This window comes from Chamaea fasciata, unplaced genomic scaffold (assembly GCF_029207755.1).
Source record: "Chamaea fasciata isolate MVZ Bird 193981 ecotype frontalis unplaced genomic scaffold, bChaFas1.0.hap1 SCAF_12, whole genome shotgun sequence".
Lineage (NCBI taxonomy): Eukaryota > Metazoa > Chordata > Aves > Passeriformes > Sylviidae > Chamaea > Chamaea fasciata.
The window spans coordinates 1,149,651-1,167,711 of record NW_027094097.1 but is presented as its reverse complement, the minus strand read 5'-3'; the positions used below and the strand labels follow the sequence as shown (position 1 = coordinate 1,167,711).

At 40.4% G+C, this 18,061-nt stretch overlaps 1 protein-coding gene across 4 annotated transcripts in view; it reads left to right on the top strand.

Annotated features, from left to right (window-relative positions):
• The window catches only part of DPY19L3 (dpy-19 like C-mannosyltransferase 3), a 33,915-nt gene extending 16,670 nt beyond the window's left edge, over positions 1–17,245 (top strand). For 3 of the 4 annotated variants that reach the window (XM_066194222.1, XM_066194223.1, XM_066194224.1), the window contains 10 exons: positions 140–241; positions 689–762; positions 1,004–1,162; positions 2,619–2,741; positions 3,096–3,207; positions 3,710–3,766; positions 6,368–6,450; positions 13,025–13,157; positions 13,809–13,967; positions 14,552–17,245. In XM_066194222.1, the coding sequence (XP_066050319.1) occupies positions 140–241; positions 689–762; positions 1,004–1,162; positions 2,619–2,741; positions 3,096–3,207; positions 3,710–3,766; positions 6,368–6,450; positions 13,025–13,157; positions 13,809–13,967; positions 14,552–14,713 (1,164 nt within the window). In that variant the 3' untranslated portion in view covers positions 14,714–17,245. The remainder of the gene's footprint in view (positions 1–139; positions 242–688; positions 763–1,003; positions 1,163–2,618; positions 2,742–3,095; positions 3,208–3,709; positions 3,767–6,367; positions 6,451–13,024; positions 13,158–13,808; positions 13,968–14,551) is intronic. The other variant, XM_066194225.1, reaches the window with a different exon arrangement.
• The last annotated feature ends 816 nt before the right edge of the window (positions 17,246–18,061 follow it).

The window sequence follows — 18,061 nt, the reverse complement described above, 5'->3', positions numbered from 1 at the left end:
ATCCATTTTTGCTTACGTGACCCTAATACTGATTTGGTGCTGCTCAGGACTAGCAGATCAGCTGTTTCAAATAGCCTGTGATGCTTTTGTTCCAAGTACATAGAAAAGGATTGAAATACTAATATTTTCTTCTTTGTAGAGAAATCTAAAAAAGGGTGGCTTGCTTAATAGGCTTGGGAAACTTATCCTCCATGTTCTACTAGTCTTGTGCTTGACTCTCCTAATAAATAAATTCATTAAGGTAGGCAAAAAAAAATTTTAATATCAAAATTTACACATTGTCTTATGTTAAAAGCTATTTGTTAACCATCTACAGAAATATCATTAAGTAAAATCTGCAGTGAGATTTCTCTGCATCTCAGAAATTGCATTTTAGAAATTAAAAGATTGTTTTGCTAATCTTTGATATCTGGATTTGAAAACTTCACAAATAATTGGTGTTAACTTGACGCTCACCTGTAATTTTATATCAGTTGTAGATCTACACTGTTGAGCATTTGCAAAGTTTCTCACTGAATTTTCTTCTCAATGAATGAAGTTAAAAGTGAATGCTGCTTTGATTGCAAAGCACCCATCTTAGTAAGCCTGCGTTGCTTTACAGTTACATTTAAATGACAAAAAAGCTGTTTACTGTGCAACATTTTTCATATTTAAAATATAATTTCTTTTTTCTTTCCCTACTTTGTAGAAAATTCTTAATCTTGAGTCAGATGAGCATATATTCAAATTCCTGAAAGCAAAATTTGGATTTGGAGCAACAAGGTACGATTTAGCTGCAGTTTTTCTTTTTTGTTTGACTTCTTTAATTGAAGCCTTCAAGTTGTTCTTATTTCAAGTGTGCGCAACAAATCACAGTTTTACCTCATGTTTATGTCATACTTGCCCTAAGAATAATCTGCATAACAGTGACTTCATAATTTCTTGGGATAAAAGTAAACTTCTATCCGTTTTGACATCAAGTTATGAAACACATGATGGACAAAGATTTTTATTTTTTTTTTAGAGATTTTGATGCTAACCTGTATCTTTGTGAAGAAGCCTTTGGTTTACTACCTTTAAATACCTTTTCGAGACTGTCCAGTACGTTACTTTTTTACGTCTATGGGTTTGTTCTCTTCCTCCTGACAGTAGCAGCTGTAATTGTTGCCTTTCGGAACCTCAGGTAAATGCAATTTTAACATAATGCACATTTTTATCAATTTGCTTCAGCTGGCTGAGGAACTGACAGGTGAACACAGCAGGAGATACAGGATTGCTTTGCACAGCTGCTGAGGAGTGGAGTGTATGATAGGGAAATCAGGGAGAATAAGTAACTTCTGTTGAAGCTAAAAATGTAAACAATGAAACATCTTTCCCTAGATTCAGTCAGGCTCTTTGCTGTTGAAGTTTTGCTGTATGTATAATGTTGGTTGGGTTTTTTGGGATGAGGGAAAGCAGGGGTAGGATGTCTTGATCTTAAACAATGTTAGTTTCTTTAGTTCATCCTATTTTCCCTGTGCAAAGCACTCCAAATCACAGATTTGCCAGGTGTTATCCTCAGACTGCCCAGAAATGAGCTGGAATAGTCTGTGCTGAACTTTGTGATCTCTGTGAAAGAGCAGCAGCTGGAACTGTGCATCACTGCTGGTAGCTCCCAGTGCTAATCTGGGGGATTCTGAGGAATCTACAGAACACAGAAGAAAATCAAACAGAACTGCTATTCAAACAAAATGGTTCATTATAGAGCTCTCAGTTTTGCATGTACAACCTGGACAAAAGGTAGCAGGGAATCAGATAAAACTTGATTAAGCAAAAATTCAAGGAGAGTCACCTGACTAGTGTTACTATCATAGATTTTAGGGAAGACTGGATAAAAAGGAGAAGAGAGCAAGAGAAAGGGAGAGTATTCTAAAAGATATTCTAAAACTGTGTTATGACAATTATATATTACAATAGTAATTGTCAAATGTCAGTCATCTGTAAATAACTTTGTTATTATTCAGCCAGCCTCTATAAACTTACTGCATCAGTCAACTTTAAAAATAAAGATTCTGCAGCTCTTATTTTCTGCAACCCTAGATGTAATCCTAAACATGTCCCTAATTTTTAATGCAATTATCTCACTTATCCCCTGCCCTTAAAGAAATGGGGAAACTCCACACACTGAAGCAGCTGCTGCTGGCTTTTTGAAGGGCCCTCCACTTATTCACAAGGCTGGACACCTCATTTTCTCTAACTCTGCTTCCAATCTGTGGCTCCAGCAACATCCAGATAGACCAGCACAACCCCACAAATCACAGTTAAATTCTTCACTGTCATCAGCCCTCTGAACATGGGAGTAGCTGCTTCAAACAAGAAACCAAGCTTGCCTTGCTGTGAACAATTTTATCTCGTTCTAATCCAGCTGATTTTAAACCCATTGCATTTCCAGAGAGCTGCACATGAAAGGAAATACCTGATGCTGCATCAAGTTGGTGGCATCAGGCTAAATTATACCATGGATGCAACAGGAGATTGTGGTCTCATAGCAGTGGTTGTTGTTTCTGGCCTCAGAAGGATTCGATGCCTTTTAAAATGCAGATAATTATATGAAATATGGTACAGAGCTTAATTGAACGCTGCTTTTTTTCTTCAATTAGTGGTTCAAATCAAGCCCAGTTAAAGGAAAAGATGGAAGAATACACAGTGACACTGAAGCCTGATGCTGCTTACAGCTTAGTTCACACAGTTCTTTTTGGATGTCTGGCATTAAGCACAATGAGGTATATTTTTTTGATTCTGCTAAGGGCTTGTTTCGATGATGGAGAATATTTTTGTAAGAGTGTATAAAATATGTTGACCACAAACTGATAGGGTCATGAACCTTCTTTCTCTCCCTGGTGTGTTTCTGCTTGTAGACTGAGGCATTTCCCAAAATTCTGCCATAAAGAATGGAAGTTTGGGAACAGAGATGTTCTTAAGAGCGTGTAGCAAGTGCAGTGTCAGTCCTGTACTCAGTTATTTCAGAGGCCTGAAAGTCCAAGAAAACTGTGTTCAGAATTCCTCTAGGCATTAACTGCTCTGACAAGCAGCTTTGCAGAGCCCCAGATGATCCTGAAGAGCTTGTGTTCTTGCAGGATGAAGTACCTCTGGACATCCCACATGTGTGTGTTTGCATCCTTTGGCCTGTGCAGTGCAGAGGTTTGGAAACTCCTCCTGAAGTGTCTCCATCTCTACACGTCCCAGAGGGTGAGCCCTGCACTCACAGCATTTCATCATGCCCTGGCCTTTGGGCTGGGTCTAAGCCAAGTCAAGGCTCGGGGTATTGTTTGTAGTTCTCTCAAACCAGCCATCTCTGCTGTACATTTGTATAAATTCAATAAGTGAAATGGATTTTCTGGTGGTTTCTATATTAAATAATTCCATTGGAGTACACTAGATGGCAATATAGATGTGGCTGTGAAAAATAACCACAGTTTTACTAAAAAAGTCTCCATAATAAGAAATCATCAGCAGTCTGAGAAGACCTTTGCAGTCAATTATATTGAATGACAATGTTTTCCACATTGTAGAATATAGATTTCAAGATATAAATCTGACTTTTATGTTGGGTCTGTAATTAGAATATGGGCTTAAAACTCAATCTCTTAAATTCCACCACATGTTAAATATTTCAGATACCAATACATTAAAAATTAAATCTATTAAATGTATCATCACACTAACCAATTTTTTTTCCAATTTCTCATAGACACGGGTGATTAAGTATTCTATACCAATAATTACATTACTGTACATTTCATTTAAGGTAAGATTTTTTTTTTCCCTCAATGTTTTGGGATCTTTTAGTTGCATGGAATTTTTCCTTTCTCCTAGAAGGGTGTTGTCTTATAAGCAACTACATACAGGAACTGTAACTGAATTTTAAAAATGAGGAGAGCTGTGCCCATGAAATTGTCTGTGAAGGATCAGTTGGGCTTATTTGATCTAAAGTAGTTGTTCAGAGATACAAATGTTTATCTGATTGTATGTGTAAGTGGCAGGTGTTATTTAAATGCATAATTGTATAGAAATGGGAGTTGTGTCTTTTTTTTTTAAGTAAGTTGTAGATAATATGCAGATTGTCACATGATGTAATCATTTATTGTAGGAGCAGAAATAATCATAATCTCTACTGCTGTGCCTCATCTCATATGTTTTAAAGTACAGAATTATTAAATGGTCACGTTCTGTCTGTTCCAGAAACAGAGTATTATTGTTGTCAGACACTTCAGTTTAAATGCATAAAACATCCCATAATCAATAACATGTACAAGATTATCAGTCTGTCATAGCAGTGAGATTTGGGACACTGATTTAATGGGCAAACCATTCTTTTAATGTGTAGTCACAAAGACAAAAAACTCAGAGTCTGCTTTGATGGAGAAGTTGTTCCTGCAATAACTAGTCTGAGATGAAAGTATGTCTGTTAAATAATTCCCTTCGGAAAAACACAAGATTAATTTCATTGTTACAGTTGAAAAAGCAGTAGTGAAGCAGTTAAGAAAGCTCCTGATAGAGTTCACACCAGTATTGTGTTCCCCTCCATAAAACTGAAACGAAAAGCAAAAAAATAGCCACTTGACAACTGGTTTCTTTTCCTGAGGACTCTGACCCCAGAGACAAGCGCTGTTACAAGTTGGAAACCTCTTTTCACATTTCCCTCACTCTTCTGAGCAGTTTGTTACATCCCTGATGTGCTCCATCTGGTCTTTTTATCCTCTCCTGGTGTCACCAGAGTTTTTCTCAATCTGACATATTTACAAGACAAAGTTTTGGCAGTGTTATTGGTCCATATTTTCAAATGTTTTAATTTTTGTTTGTCATTCTCTTGTATTTGGAACTCCTGAAGTAAATACCTTAGTTTTGTCTTGGTTCTACTAATGAAATGTAGTGCTACCTGGAAATTTTTCAATTCAGTAATAGCAAGCCCCATGACCAAAATTTTCCTCCAGTGGAAACTGCTTGTTACTCACTGAAAACTTGCAGTAATGTGACTTGAAAAAAACCCTGACAGAGTGATTGCCACGGATAGCCCCAGCACTGAGCAGGGAGCTGTGCCACTGCTTCCTCAGGAGGTTACAGGGCTGCGCTGACTGAAAAGCAGAGCAGAGCCCATTCCTTCTGTCTCCACCCTGAGGGACTCCAAACTCTCAGAATGTGAAGCTTTCCAGGGCAGTTTAGCAATGATGAGGGAATTTTGGTTCATTATGAGACTCCACAATCTCCTTTCACAACAGCTGAGTTTACTAATCTCTGGGAGAGTTCTGAAGAGCAGAAATACATCTGTTGTACTGCTGTACTTCCCAAAGCTTCCCCAGGCTTGTGATGCTGCCATGGCTCCAGCTGGGAGATGCCAGGGGTACTTGAACAAGTGTTGAAGTGAGCAGCTGCACTGGGGAGAATCTTCCTTGGCCCAGTTTCACCTGCTGCCCCCAGTCCTGCCACGTAATTACAGTTTGGGTGAAGGAATGTCTGTGTTTGCTGAGGGGCTCAGCAGCACCACGTTCAGATTCCTTCTGAACTCTTGGGTGAGCATTATATAAATGGGATGACTAATGGCTTTTTAGATTAGCAGGTGGGTTCTCTTAGACTTTTCCTGTAGCATTTCAATTTTCAAACCAGCAGTCCTCATTATCTAAGGAAAGCAGGTTTGAAATAGGTTTCACCATAACATCCTCTGTAGTAAAGACTGATGCACAGCAATCTGTCGTTAGCATTGTCATTATCTTCCTTAATTGCTCCCTTCTTCCCTGGAATATTCACTGGCTTTAAACAATAAACCCTTTAATGAATCATTGTTCCTTTAGCTTTTTGGACAGGAGGGTTAAGCTTTTCAAAATTGGTTTCAATTCTTTTTTCTCTCCTCCAGATTTGATTTATGTATTCTTTGTCTGTAGTAAATGTTGAAATGCTTTCTCCTGATGGTCTATTGGTTGTTGTCATTCAGTCACAGTTTTATTTTTGCTTTTAGTGGCTCCCTTGTAATTCAACCTTCTGAAATACCCTTAATAGCATCTGCAGCACATCTAATGATCTTTACTTGTGATACCAATTTCCTACCTTTTTGAATTTAGTTTTATGTTTCTTTTCCAAACTTAATGTTAATTCCTGGGGCCTTTCCTTCTCTTGCCACCATTGACAATGGGTTCTGGTCCTGCTGGTCATCTGGCAGGAGCTGCAGATCTCAAACTCTGAAACTGTGCGTTCATCCTGCAGTGACCTCCTCTCCTCATAGGAAGGGTAGATAGATACACTTGTGTCTTGCAATTTGCCCATGAGCTGGACAAGAGGAAGTAACACATTTCAGCATCCAGAACTTGTTTTGTTCATTCTGTCTTCAGGTGGTTCTGTTTTGTTTCCATTTTAGTTCTGGCCGGGAATAATGGATGAACTATCAGAGCTGAGAGAATTCTATGACCCAGACACTGTGGAGCTGATGAACTGGATTAAGTAAGAGGATTTTTTCTCTATTTCAGTTAAATGCTATTTGTGTAGATCTAATGTTCTTAGGTATAGTGTTTTCCTTATTTGTCACAGCTCAGCAGTGAACTCTGGTGACCCCTGAGGAGAGTTAGGGTGGGTGGGTTATCAGGAGGTCGGGTAGGAGCAGCTCCATGCCCGGGTTCAGTATCCCTGCTGTGTTCCATGTGCACCAGCTGGTCCCTTTGCTGCCATAAGGACACAGTTTTCCCAGCTAAAAGAGGTAAATTTGGAGGTGTCAAGCTGCTCTCATCATATTATCACTACTTCTTTACTTAATAAACCTCTGCAGTGCAATGATTTTATTTCCTCTGCCCCAACCTAATGTACTTTTCAACTCTGTAACCTTAAAAAGCTTGGATGTAGTTCTGGAAAACTCGTACTCTGCATCTGTCTGTTGGACTTGAAAACAATCTAAGTTGTTTCTGCTTGTTAGAATTAATCCCAACGTGTTCCAAACTGCAAGCAAAATATTTTTAATTGAACTTGTCGCAGCTAAGCATAGGTGCAGTCTTTCAGGAGTGTGAGTTAATCATTCCAACCCCACCTTGTCACTTCTCCTTTCTCACAGAGCATAGGAAGGTATTTTTTAGGTGGAAACAGTTTGGAATACTACATGTAGAAGATGGTGAGAAAAAAAGGCCAGGTAGGATGTTCTCTGGAGGGCTGTGAACTGAAGGGGTACATTCTCTGTTAACATGGAGTAACCACCAGAAACTTTCAGGTTAAGTTTCTGACCAGGGGGATTCCTGGGACTTGTATTTATTTGCAACTCCAGCAATGATTTTAAAAAAAGAAAATTGGTTTCATGTTCTGGAGGAAAACATTCTGAAAGTAAAACGGAATATACAACATTAAATATTGAACTGTTTGAAGTATTTCCTTGGAGTATTTCCTTCATATGCAATGAACTTCAGTGAAACCAGTCACCCAGCCTGTTCTCCCCACAGCAACATATTTGTACTCCATAATGTTGTATTTCTTTAATCCATAAAGCAGAAAGAGTAATTTAGAAGTAAAATATATTCCAAGCCTTCACTGACTTATTTTGAAAGCAGGCCATGATTTTTTCCATCATTTAGAATCTCTGCAGCCTTATTGACATGTTTTTGTGACTAATGTTTACCAGCCAGTTCCATTTAGCACTACTGTTTTATTAAAAGATGGTAAATGTCTGATAGTTCAGGTCTCCTGTGTGCAATGTAGAGAGTTATATATAGATTTATATATAAAATATGCATGTGGAGTTATTCCCAGCCATGAACTGGATTTGGCTGGCTCCAATGAGAATAATTTTTCATGTGTTCTTACTGCTGAGAATGCTAAACTGGTGCTTGTCATCTCTTCATTCCAAGTCATGACAGACAATTACAGAGGGGCATTTTTTTTTTTAACTTAGAATTTATTGTATTTAGAAATATTATTCCTGTGAAGAAGAGTTAATTATCTATGCTTTAAATACCAGTCAACAAAATTTATGGTAAGTTTCTCAAAGTGGGACAGATTTTCTTAAGTTTGATGTGTGAGAGAACACTTTTGCTATACTAACACTCGATGGTTGTGCTGTAGTTAATGGCCTGTCAAGGCTGGTGTCAGGAACTAATCATTCATTATTAAAACTCAGTATGAGGAGCTCTAATTTGTCATGTATAGCAGTGAATTAGGAATAACTCATCTGTCTTGCAATCTCTCCACAACAAGAAAACCCTTCTGTCCGCTTAGCTCTAAATGCATATTAACTTGTCCAAATATACAATCTGAGTAATGGCCAACTATTAGTCTGTCCCCTGTGAAGTGTCTGCAGATGCATTTCTTACTCTTCCCTTCACTAAAATTACCATAGCATTTTCAGGAAGATCTACTGGTTTGTATCTGTACAATTGCAGAGCACAATTTTTTACATAATGTCCTTGCATATCCCCGTCTTCTGCTTTTTTTTTCCTACCCACCATCTCATTTTCTTAGCTTTTTTTCAACAAAAAAGTCGAGAATCCAGTGCTCCAGGGATAGTTCACAGCTCTGTTCCCAGCTGGGAGGTACATTAAAATTCTTAGTTTTGGTCTTTCTCCCTAAGACAACAGGAACAACATGCTCATTTGTGAGATGGGGAAGAATATCAGTAGAATGAGCAAATCAATAGCGTGAACTTCCCTACTCTGTTTACTCCTGGTAAGTGTTAAAGAAGCAATGTCTTCTGCCTTTAAAGGGGAAATCTGTCTACGGTTGTGGAATATTTCAATAGCAGTTGCCAAAACTCACCAAAAAAGTTGTTAGAAATCTTGGGCCACAGCCAAAACAATGGTAAAGTTCACTGAGACTTGAAATTCAGCAGAGCATTGTTGGATGTCAGCTGTACCCGAACCAGGTGTGGGGACAAGCAGGCAAATTTGTATATTAGCAGAAACCCCACAGATTTCTAAAAACCTCCTAAGATCATGCAAATGAAGCACCCATGTTTCAGTGGTGGTTCTTTCCTCTAGTAATTTCTGTTAACGGCTATGTTTTGATTTCAAACCAGCTTTAAAGTTTATTACTTACATTTTCAATGGTTATCACACTGAAATCAACACATGTTCCAGACTTTAAAGGCAATATTACACTTTTTTCTTTTTTTCTTTTCTAATTGATGTTCCTAAATTCTTGCGCTTTTGTTGGACAGACATGTGAGTAAATTTCAGGCATGAACTTGAGCGTGCCTGAGAAGTAGGTTTATACCAAGAGGTGCACTCCTTTATGTGAGGATAATCTGCATGCATAAAAATGGAAGCTGGGACTCACGAAAACGCATCTTGTTGTTCTTTCTCTATGGCTGTCGTTTTCCATTTTTGCAATTTTCAGTCTTTCCAAACCAGAGGGAAAAAAAAGAACCATGACAGTGTGACTGAATATGCTTTATTGCCTATCACCTGCAGCTGAATGGGTGATATTTTAGTATTGCATTCTGCAAATAAAAAGATTTTCTTTTAAAGAAAAAAAAAAATCGATCTTGGCACTATTCCTCAGAATCTCCTTTTCTCAAATCCTTTTGCTTTGTTGATTCATACCATACTCAGGCGCTAGTAAAGGAATAATCTGAGACTTGTCAGATTTTATGGCTTTGAAAGCCAACTAGAGGGTTCAACTCTGGAGGACTTTTACTAGAAATAGCCATTTTATTTCTTATGGTCTGACCTGTAATTGCAATGTTGGCCATTTCTTCCTTAGTGCTTCCTAAAACCAGCTCACAATAATTCTTTAGCAGTTTAAGAGAAAGAATTACTACCCCTTTCAGAGTCTGTGCAAGTACTTCCTGTAAAACCCTTTTATTTTTAATGAGTTATTCTTTAGTATTTATATAATTCTCTAAATTCTTAAGTGTAAGGTAAAGAAAAGGTTCCTACACTGTAATATAGTGCTTAGTTTACCCATTAGCTCAGCTGTAATTAACTTGTTGAAAGCTTAGAGCTTCAAAAATAAATGAGATTATTTGTTCAAAATGCCATCAGGTCTGCTTGGTATGGCATTTAAATTATATAATGTAAATCAGTTTGACCTGTAAGTCCTTGTCATTATTTAGTGACATTTCCTAGAGAATAAATTGTTTGCAGGTTGGGCAGTGTGGTATGGAGCTTGGCAGAAAGCTATAAAAACAAATTATCCTTTCATTTTATCCATCATTTGCTGAGACAGTTGTAAAAATGGCTTGGTTTTTGTGTAATAGGGAAGTGTCATTCAGGGTTTGCAGCACAGGAGGTGCCCTGGCTGCAGGGCCCTGCCCGTGGTGCAGGGCATGGGCAGGAGCATCCCTGGCATGCAGGAGCCATCCTGGCCTGGGAATGCTCCTCCGTGCTCCTGTGTCCCCAGAACTCAGCAGTAGCCCCCACCAGAGCTCCTGGGGAGGGAACTGGAGAGAGCAGACACTGCCTGGGGCTCTGTGTCACCTCCCAGTGTCACCTCCCAGCTCTCTGCCCAGGGCACTGGAATCCAGCACTTGTGCTCCTGGCACTGCCAGTGCAGCACAGGGAAAGAGGGATTCCAGTAGCTCCTGCTGGCCTGGGAACATCTGAGCTGCCCAGTGAAATATGGACAGTGATGTGTCTGGAGGACACATTTCCCAGGGCTTCCCTGTAAATCTCAGGGAATCGTCTGCCTTTACCTGGAGCACCAGGTTTTTAACTCCACCCTGGGCCAGAGCACTTGAGGCAGTTGTTTGAAAAGCGAGCAGTGGTCACTAGATTGTCTGAAGGGATAGGGAGAGCAGGAAGTGCTGGCAAAACTCTTTCTGTCTGGTAAAGAACGCAGCTCAGCTGTACTTCACCTCTTCTGAGCGGGAGTGAATGCTTTTGGAAACGGGAGGAATGGAACCCTGAACCTTCTGCGGGATCCATTTGCTGGGGGCAGAGTCACTGGGGGCTGCAGCTTATCTCTGCTGCCTGTGACCGGAGCAAGGTTGGGAGATCAGGGACAGGTTCTGCTTCCCCAGAGGATGCTGGCACTGCCCAGGCTCCCCAGGGAATGGGCACAGTCCCGAGGCTGCCAGAGCTCCAGGACCCTTTGGACAGCGCTGCCAGGTGGGATTGTTGGGGGGTCTGGGCAGGGACAGGGGCTGGGCTGGATGAGCCCTGGGAGGTCCCTTCCAACTCGGTGTATCCTGTGATTCTACATCATTGACAAGCATTTTTACCAGTAGGTTATTGCTAAAGGGCACTGTCTCCCTTTAGCTTTCTTTTTAAAGGAAAGAGCCTGCAGGCTGGTTTGGCTTTTTTGTTTGTCTGCTTTTTTTCTTGTGGTTTTGCCTTTGGTACTTGTTGGGAGGGGCTGTGTGAGTGGGTTTAAGCAAGTTTGAGTCTGCTACAGAGCCCATTCTAATGCAAATCTGCAATCAGAAGAGCAGGGTTGCCTTGGTAAGACCAGCCAGGTTTTAAAATTTGAACTAATCCTGAACAAGCACAGAAACCTACTTGTCACATTAGTAGCCTGGCCCAGGCATAAACGCAGAAACATGTTGAAGATGCTTTAAGAGGTTGGTTTTTTTTTTTTTTTTGGATGTCTAAGCTCTCTCCAGTCCCTCTGTGAGTCCAGCCCATGTCCTTGGCAGCTTAGTCTGTAGACTTGTGCTTTCCCACAGCTCCAGGGATAAGTCCTGGCTGACAGCCTGTCAGGGCCATCCCATTTGCATAGTACTAAATTCTAACAGGAATTAATTTCTTTTAATGGAACATTGACTTCAGGACACTTGTGGCTTTGAATATTTTAAGTAATAAATAATTTCTTAAGAGATTAAATATTTTCAGGCTTTAAAATGAAACTGGTTTTATAAAGTGTTGAAGGACTAGTCTATCAGTGAAGTTAAACTGGCCTTCTAAAAATACTATCTCTGGCCTTCCTAGATGAGATTAATGTACCAGTGCCAGATTTTTTTAGGAAGGGTTTGTAATTATTAATTCATTTGCTAAGCATAATCTCTTGAAAGGCGATAGTAAAATTTAATACTTGTCTCTCAACGTTTTCAAGCTGATCATGGAGCTTAAAGATGACTGAGTGTGTAGCTGCAGTTTCCAAAGGCTCCCTGAAGTGCACCCCAAAGCGTCACAGCTGCTGGAGTAGTTTAGTGCATGCGTGGGGATGTCAGGCACCTATTCACATTCTAATTCCATTTTAGTTGATTTAATGTGTGCTGCTTTCTGTTGGTTTAGTCTTCACAGACCCTTCCATGGTTATGTGCCTACTAAGCACTAGGAAACACTTCACATTACTCTGACCAGTTTCCATTAGCCTGATGATGAGCCCGTTGCCTGACATTTTTACTCTTTTCTTTTCGTTCTGCTCTTCTGTTGTGTCTTTGAAAATATCTTAGATTGTAAACATGATGGGAAGAAGGTGAGCAAAAATAATTTTTTCATTAGTGATGCGAGTGATCCTGAGATACCAGGACTGCTATGTGGAATTTCAAAGATCACACTAACAATAAGTGACAGCATTGTCCTGGCATCTTCTGCATCCCCTTGCCCCAGCTTTTTGCAACTGGGGTGTCTTTTTTCATAGTTTCTCTCCCACAGTTGTCAGAATAGGAAGATTAATGTCTCATGGAATAAAGTTTTTGCTCCAAATGTGCGGTGTATGCCAGGACAGGAACACAAAGTTTTACCATTCAGATTAAATAATTCATTTTATATGAAGTACCTTATATGTATCAGACACCAACCTAAGTCACAATAAGTTTCTTGAAATATTAAAAGAATTAGATTATAGAAACATATAAATATTCAGAGGCTTTATGAACCTGAGAAATAGATGAAATACAGAAATAGTTTGAAATTATCAGGATCATGTTTTCCTTAGATTTCCTCATAGTGCTTAGTAAATTTTTTATTTGCAGTTGGGTATTACCGTAATTTATCCACTTGGCATTTGAAAAAAAACACAGTTGCTTGAACAGTTTGCTCCCTGAATAGAGGAGAAGCAGAAAAATACTTCTGCAGTCTTTTTTTTCCTTCTGATCTGTCACAAACATTGCAAAAATGCCCCTCCAGAGACTTCCTCAGACTTATCGGTGTTTGTTTAGGTCAAACACTCCAAGCACAGCAGTGTTTGCTGGGAGCATGCAGCTGTTGGCAGGAGTCAAACTGTGCACTGGACGGACCTTGACCAACCATCCCCACTATGAGGATAAGAGCCTGAGAGAGAGAACAAAGCAGGTAAGAGATTTCTGATTTCTTGAAGTAATCCTTGCCCGTGTCGCCGAGTCCCCTCCAGAAAACAGTAATGTCCTAATGGCACTGCAAAAGGCATCACATGCTTTACTCAAGGAGTGACTTAGTAATGGCACAGGGCCAGGATGTAACTGCTTTGGCATCTCCTGGCTCACTTGTGGCAGCTGGTGAGTGTCTGGGCAGCTCTGTGCCTGAGTACCCGGCTAGTCCCAAGGGCGCTGCTGTGGCTTCAGTAGATCCTGGTGCCTGTTTGGGCTGTTAAATCCACAAGGAGCATTCCCTGATACTCCCTTCAGTTCCCAGAGCAGCACACAGCAATGGATACAGAACCCACCCTGAGAAACTGCACACAGGGCTGGGGAGGCTGTTTTCCCCCACCCTTCTCTGGACTTGAGACATTCTCAAAGCCTGACAGCACCGTGCAGTGTTGTGTGGCCGGCAGCATCCTCACCATAACACACATCTCCACGTGGCTACTGAACAAAGCACTTTTAGACTGTTTCTATAATATTGAATTCACGTGGTTACCCAGTGTCAGTTCTTTGGCTCGAGGTAGAGGAGTCCTGCCAGAGCAGACAAAGCAGTTGTGAGTGGTGCTGTGGCGTGTGGTGTTGGAGCTGTTTCCTTGCTCTGCAGATTTACCAGATCTATGCCAAGCGCTCCCCCGGGGAGGTGCACGGGATCCTGCGCTCCTTTGGCACGGACTACGTGATCCTGGAGGACAGCATCTGCTACGAGAGGAGGCACAGCCGGGGCTGCCGCCTGCGGGACCTGCTCGATGTAGCCAATGGCCACGTGAGTGTTCCAGGATAAAACACGGGGACAAAATACATTGTGTTCCCTCTGAAACCCAGCTTCTGGGATCTGAGGTAGCTCAGTGTATTCGCACTGTGGGGAGGAGAACCTACTGGAGCCTTTAGACATTCTCAAAAGGGCCAAATTAACACTGCTTTTATTTGAGAATAAAAAAGGGGGAGTTTCAGCCTGGGCAGGATAAGCAATCACTTGCTGACGAGCTCCAGGTTAGGAGCACACAAGCAGAGTTCCCTCCCAGGTGTGAATCGCTTCAGAGCTTCAGTTCCTCAGGTGCAGCGTGCTCCTGTTACCACTCTGTGTCAGGGCACTTCCCAGGCATTTCTGGGGCTGAGGTGGAGGCAGAGCAGGCTGCACAAGCCCAAGTACATATAGATACAGACCTCTGACAAAGCACTTTATCCATTTAGAGACAATACTCTAAGTCTTACTGGTTTAAAGCTGTTTTCTTCCTCCCACTTGTTTGGCCAGCCTGACCCAGTGAATGTATTGTGGAGGTTGTTATGAACTTTTTACTGCCTGTAATTGGCTAAAGGAATTTATACATCTCTTCCATTTCATTGCAGATCATGGATGGCTTGGGAGAGAATGAACCTGATTTGAAACCTTCGGTGTATCCTCGCTTCTGTGAGGAAATTAAAAAAAACCTTCCTTCTTACACCGTGCACTTCACCAGGGTGTTTCAAAACAAAACATTCCACGTTTACAAACTTGCCAAGCATAAATAACATTGCCACCGTGACTTCACTTTCAGTATTTCACTGCTAGGACCCACATTAGGAAATGCAGATGAAGTTTACAAACAGATTACATTTTTAAGACATTTTACGCCAATGGTTTCTTGTTTAATTACTGTGATTCTTTTTTCTTAGACAAGTTTAATTTTGATAACATTATTGATGTTGCCAAAATTTTCAAAAATTCATAAATAAATGCTAGCAGGGACCATTTTGATGCTAAATTCTGACCCTCAGAACTCTTAGGTTGTAATTATTTTCTAGTTTCAACTGATTGGAAGACAAAGGCAGCAGCCTGTGGGAGCACTGCTGAGTGCCAGCCTGTGAATCTGCTCAGCAGTTCAGATTTTCCTCTCCAGTGGTAGAAATTCAGTCAAAGCAGCCCATGCTGCTCCTGCCCTGAGCAAGCATTGCCTTTGTGAATCCTAAAAACGGTCACAAAATGAAGTTTTGTCTTACAGTCTGATCCTTTTTGACAGATCCTTGTGCTCTTTCAGTGCCTCTTTTTTCAATTCTTCGGGAATGTGTGCGGATATGAGTTTCCAATCCTGTGAGTGTGACTGCGGAATCAGTGAGTGAGGATTAAGCAAATAATTTTGAAGAAAAACCTTTAATCTTTGGTCCAGCATTTTTAGTGATCAGAAACAAACTGGTTTATAACATTAAGTGTTTAATGATGGAGTGTTATGTATTTCTAGTGAGAAAAAAGGCTGGAGCATGCTTGATACATGTTGCATGTTTGTATCCTTGTACAATGCTCAGAACAAACGAAAATCCAAATTTCTCAGTTTGGATTCTCACAACACTTTTCTGTATATACTTTCTGAACTAGAGGGGATCCTTTTTCTCCTTGTTTGAATCCCACTAGGATAGCAAAATTGGACAAAAAAAACCACCTCATCTCTAAATCAGCAGGAAACCAGTATTTCAAGTACATTCAGACAGTAGAGCTTTGGTTTGTATTATTTCAGACACAAAGCTCTATATTTTAGCACAAAATTGTGTCCTTGTTCTTTAGCCTGAAACAGAGACTACCAGTATTTTAAAATGACATGGAAGATGAAGTGAAGCCAGACCTCAATGCTGAGAATTTTGTGATTTGTTTGTACCCTTTGTCTTTTTACCAGCCTGAACTTTGTGATTTGTATCAGATTTCTAAACGTTATGAAGGTACCACATGGCTTTTGCTATGTTTTTAGCACTGCTTTGGTTTTAGACTGAAATCAGAAATCAAATTTGGACGCCTCACAGTACTCTCCATCTTGAATCAGACATCCACTAGGCTCATGTGTTTCTTAAGAAAAACAGAATTGTAATAATCAAGTGCCTCTAGGCCCAGGTTGAATTAACATTTGAACACGTATAAGAGTGTTTGTGGCCTATGCAAATAACTCAGTTATAGTAATTACCGCTGCAATTAATTTCTAATGATGGGAAACTTAAAAGTGCTGCAGATAGTAAACTCCACATTTAATTTAATCAAGATGTGTAATGAGATTAGCTGTCACAACTGAGCTGGGCTCCAATTCCAAATGATTTAAGTGTTTTCCCTTTCAGTTGCACAAAGGTAAATTACCGAAGAGATGGAGATGGTTATGTCACATGCTCAAACAATTTTCTATTCAGTAAATACTCATTAAACAATGTTCAACATCCTTCTGCCTTCCTCCCTGGCACAGAAGGCTGTGCTGTAGGCAGGCTGTGTTAAATCACACGCTGACAGGAGCTGGGTTGTTACACTGAGCAGCTGAAACTCCTGAGTAATTCCTGGCCTGTATCCTTTAATGAGGTTGGAGACCGCTGCAGTTTAACGTAATACAATAATAAAACATTTTAATCAGTATTAAAACTTTAATTAGGCCTGTAATGATGCATGGTGGTTCTTGCTGCAAGCCTGGGTCAGTGAATCCTTCAGTGAGTGGCTTCAGTAATTGAAAACAAGCGCACAAAAGGTAAAAGATGTCTGGGCTCTATGGCTTGTTCTAGAACACAGGTGGATCTTGCTGGAAAGGTGCAGTAACTTCCCTTTGGTGGAGGGGAGGGATTCCCAGACCCAGCCTCTTGTGGTAGCCTCTTGTCTTCAGAACTTGTAGGTGACAGCTGAGACTAAGAAATGCTGACTGGAACAGTAACTATTTTTCAACAGACTAATTTCAAAAATGCAGTCTCTGATATTGCCAAAAGAGACGTTTAACCTTTTCATAGAAACTACCAAGTGCAAACTGGTTGTTTGGGGTTTTTTAAACAGAAAGATGTATCATAAGAGATTATCAGAAGGGTTTAACACTGAGGGATATTCCAAGGACTGCAGTGCAGCGTTCAGACACCACCCTGCTTCAAAGAGTAAATCCAAGGAGCCAGGACTTTTTTAGGAGAGAAAAGCCTTTGGGATACATAAGTGTATTTTCATTTCTTATTTCAGTGTTCTGCTGGTGGGATCTAACATAGTTATTTTATAATATGTTGTTGTAAAGAGATGTAATGACTATTGTATACTAAATAAATTGTGTAATTTGAAAGTCACTTTTTTTGCTTGTTTTTTTATGTTGGGATGGATTGAGAAAGACCTGATTAGGGAATCAGCTTTGTTTCAGTCCATATGGCAAAATATTTTTCATGAGGAAGTTTTGGCTTTTCAAGCTCATTATATTGTGTCTGTATTGCACTGACTTTTGGAATCACTTTGACTTTTGTGTTTTAACAGCTTGCTGGGCTTCCCCTGTTAGAAGCTAAAGGTACCAGCCATGATTTTTACCAGTCATCACCTCGTGCATGTCAGCTCCAGTAAGGCCAGTATACCTATTTAAATAAGTATTATTTCTTTCTTTATGAAGTGTATTATATACACATAAAATCATATATTAAATGCTTTGACCAACAGGGACGTGCTTGTTTCCACATTGTAGCTCAAGTTTAGTATTTTTAATGAACAGAAAGGTGCATTCTTTGGGAGTGAAGAAGCTCTTTTCAAGGGCTGTATGTGCAGTGGGATGTCCTGATGTGACTCTTGTGGCAGGAGCTGCAGGATGTGCAGAGCTGGAGATGAAACTGATCTAAAGGGGGCTGGGGGGAGTTTGTCACCGGCATTAATTAGGGATTAATGTAATTGATGGGATGTGAGCCACGTGGTGTTTTTGCATGGAGGGGATTCTGGGCTCCAGGGAACCTCCTCCTTTAAATCCCCAGGAGATGGCCATGGGTTTTAGCATTCTTGTAATTAAGAAAATGCTCAACTTTCTTCTGCCCACCTAATCCTGCTTCTTTGCAGCCCTGTTTTCCCTCCTAAACCTGCTGGTTGGTAGGTCAGACCTAAGGACAATCAGCTTTCCTATGGCTTGG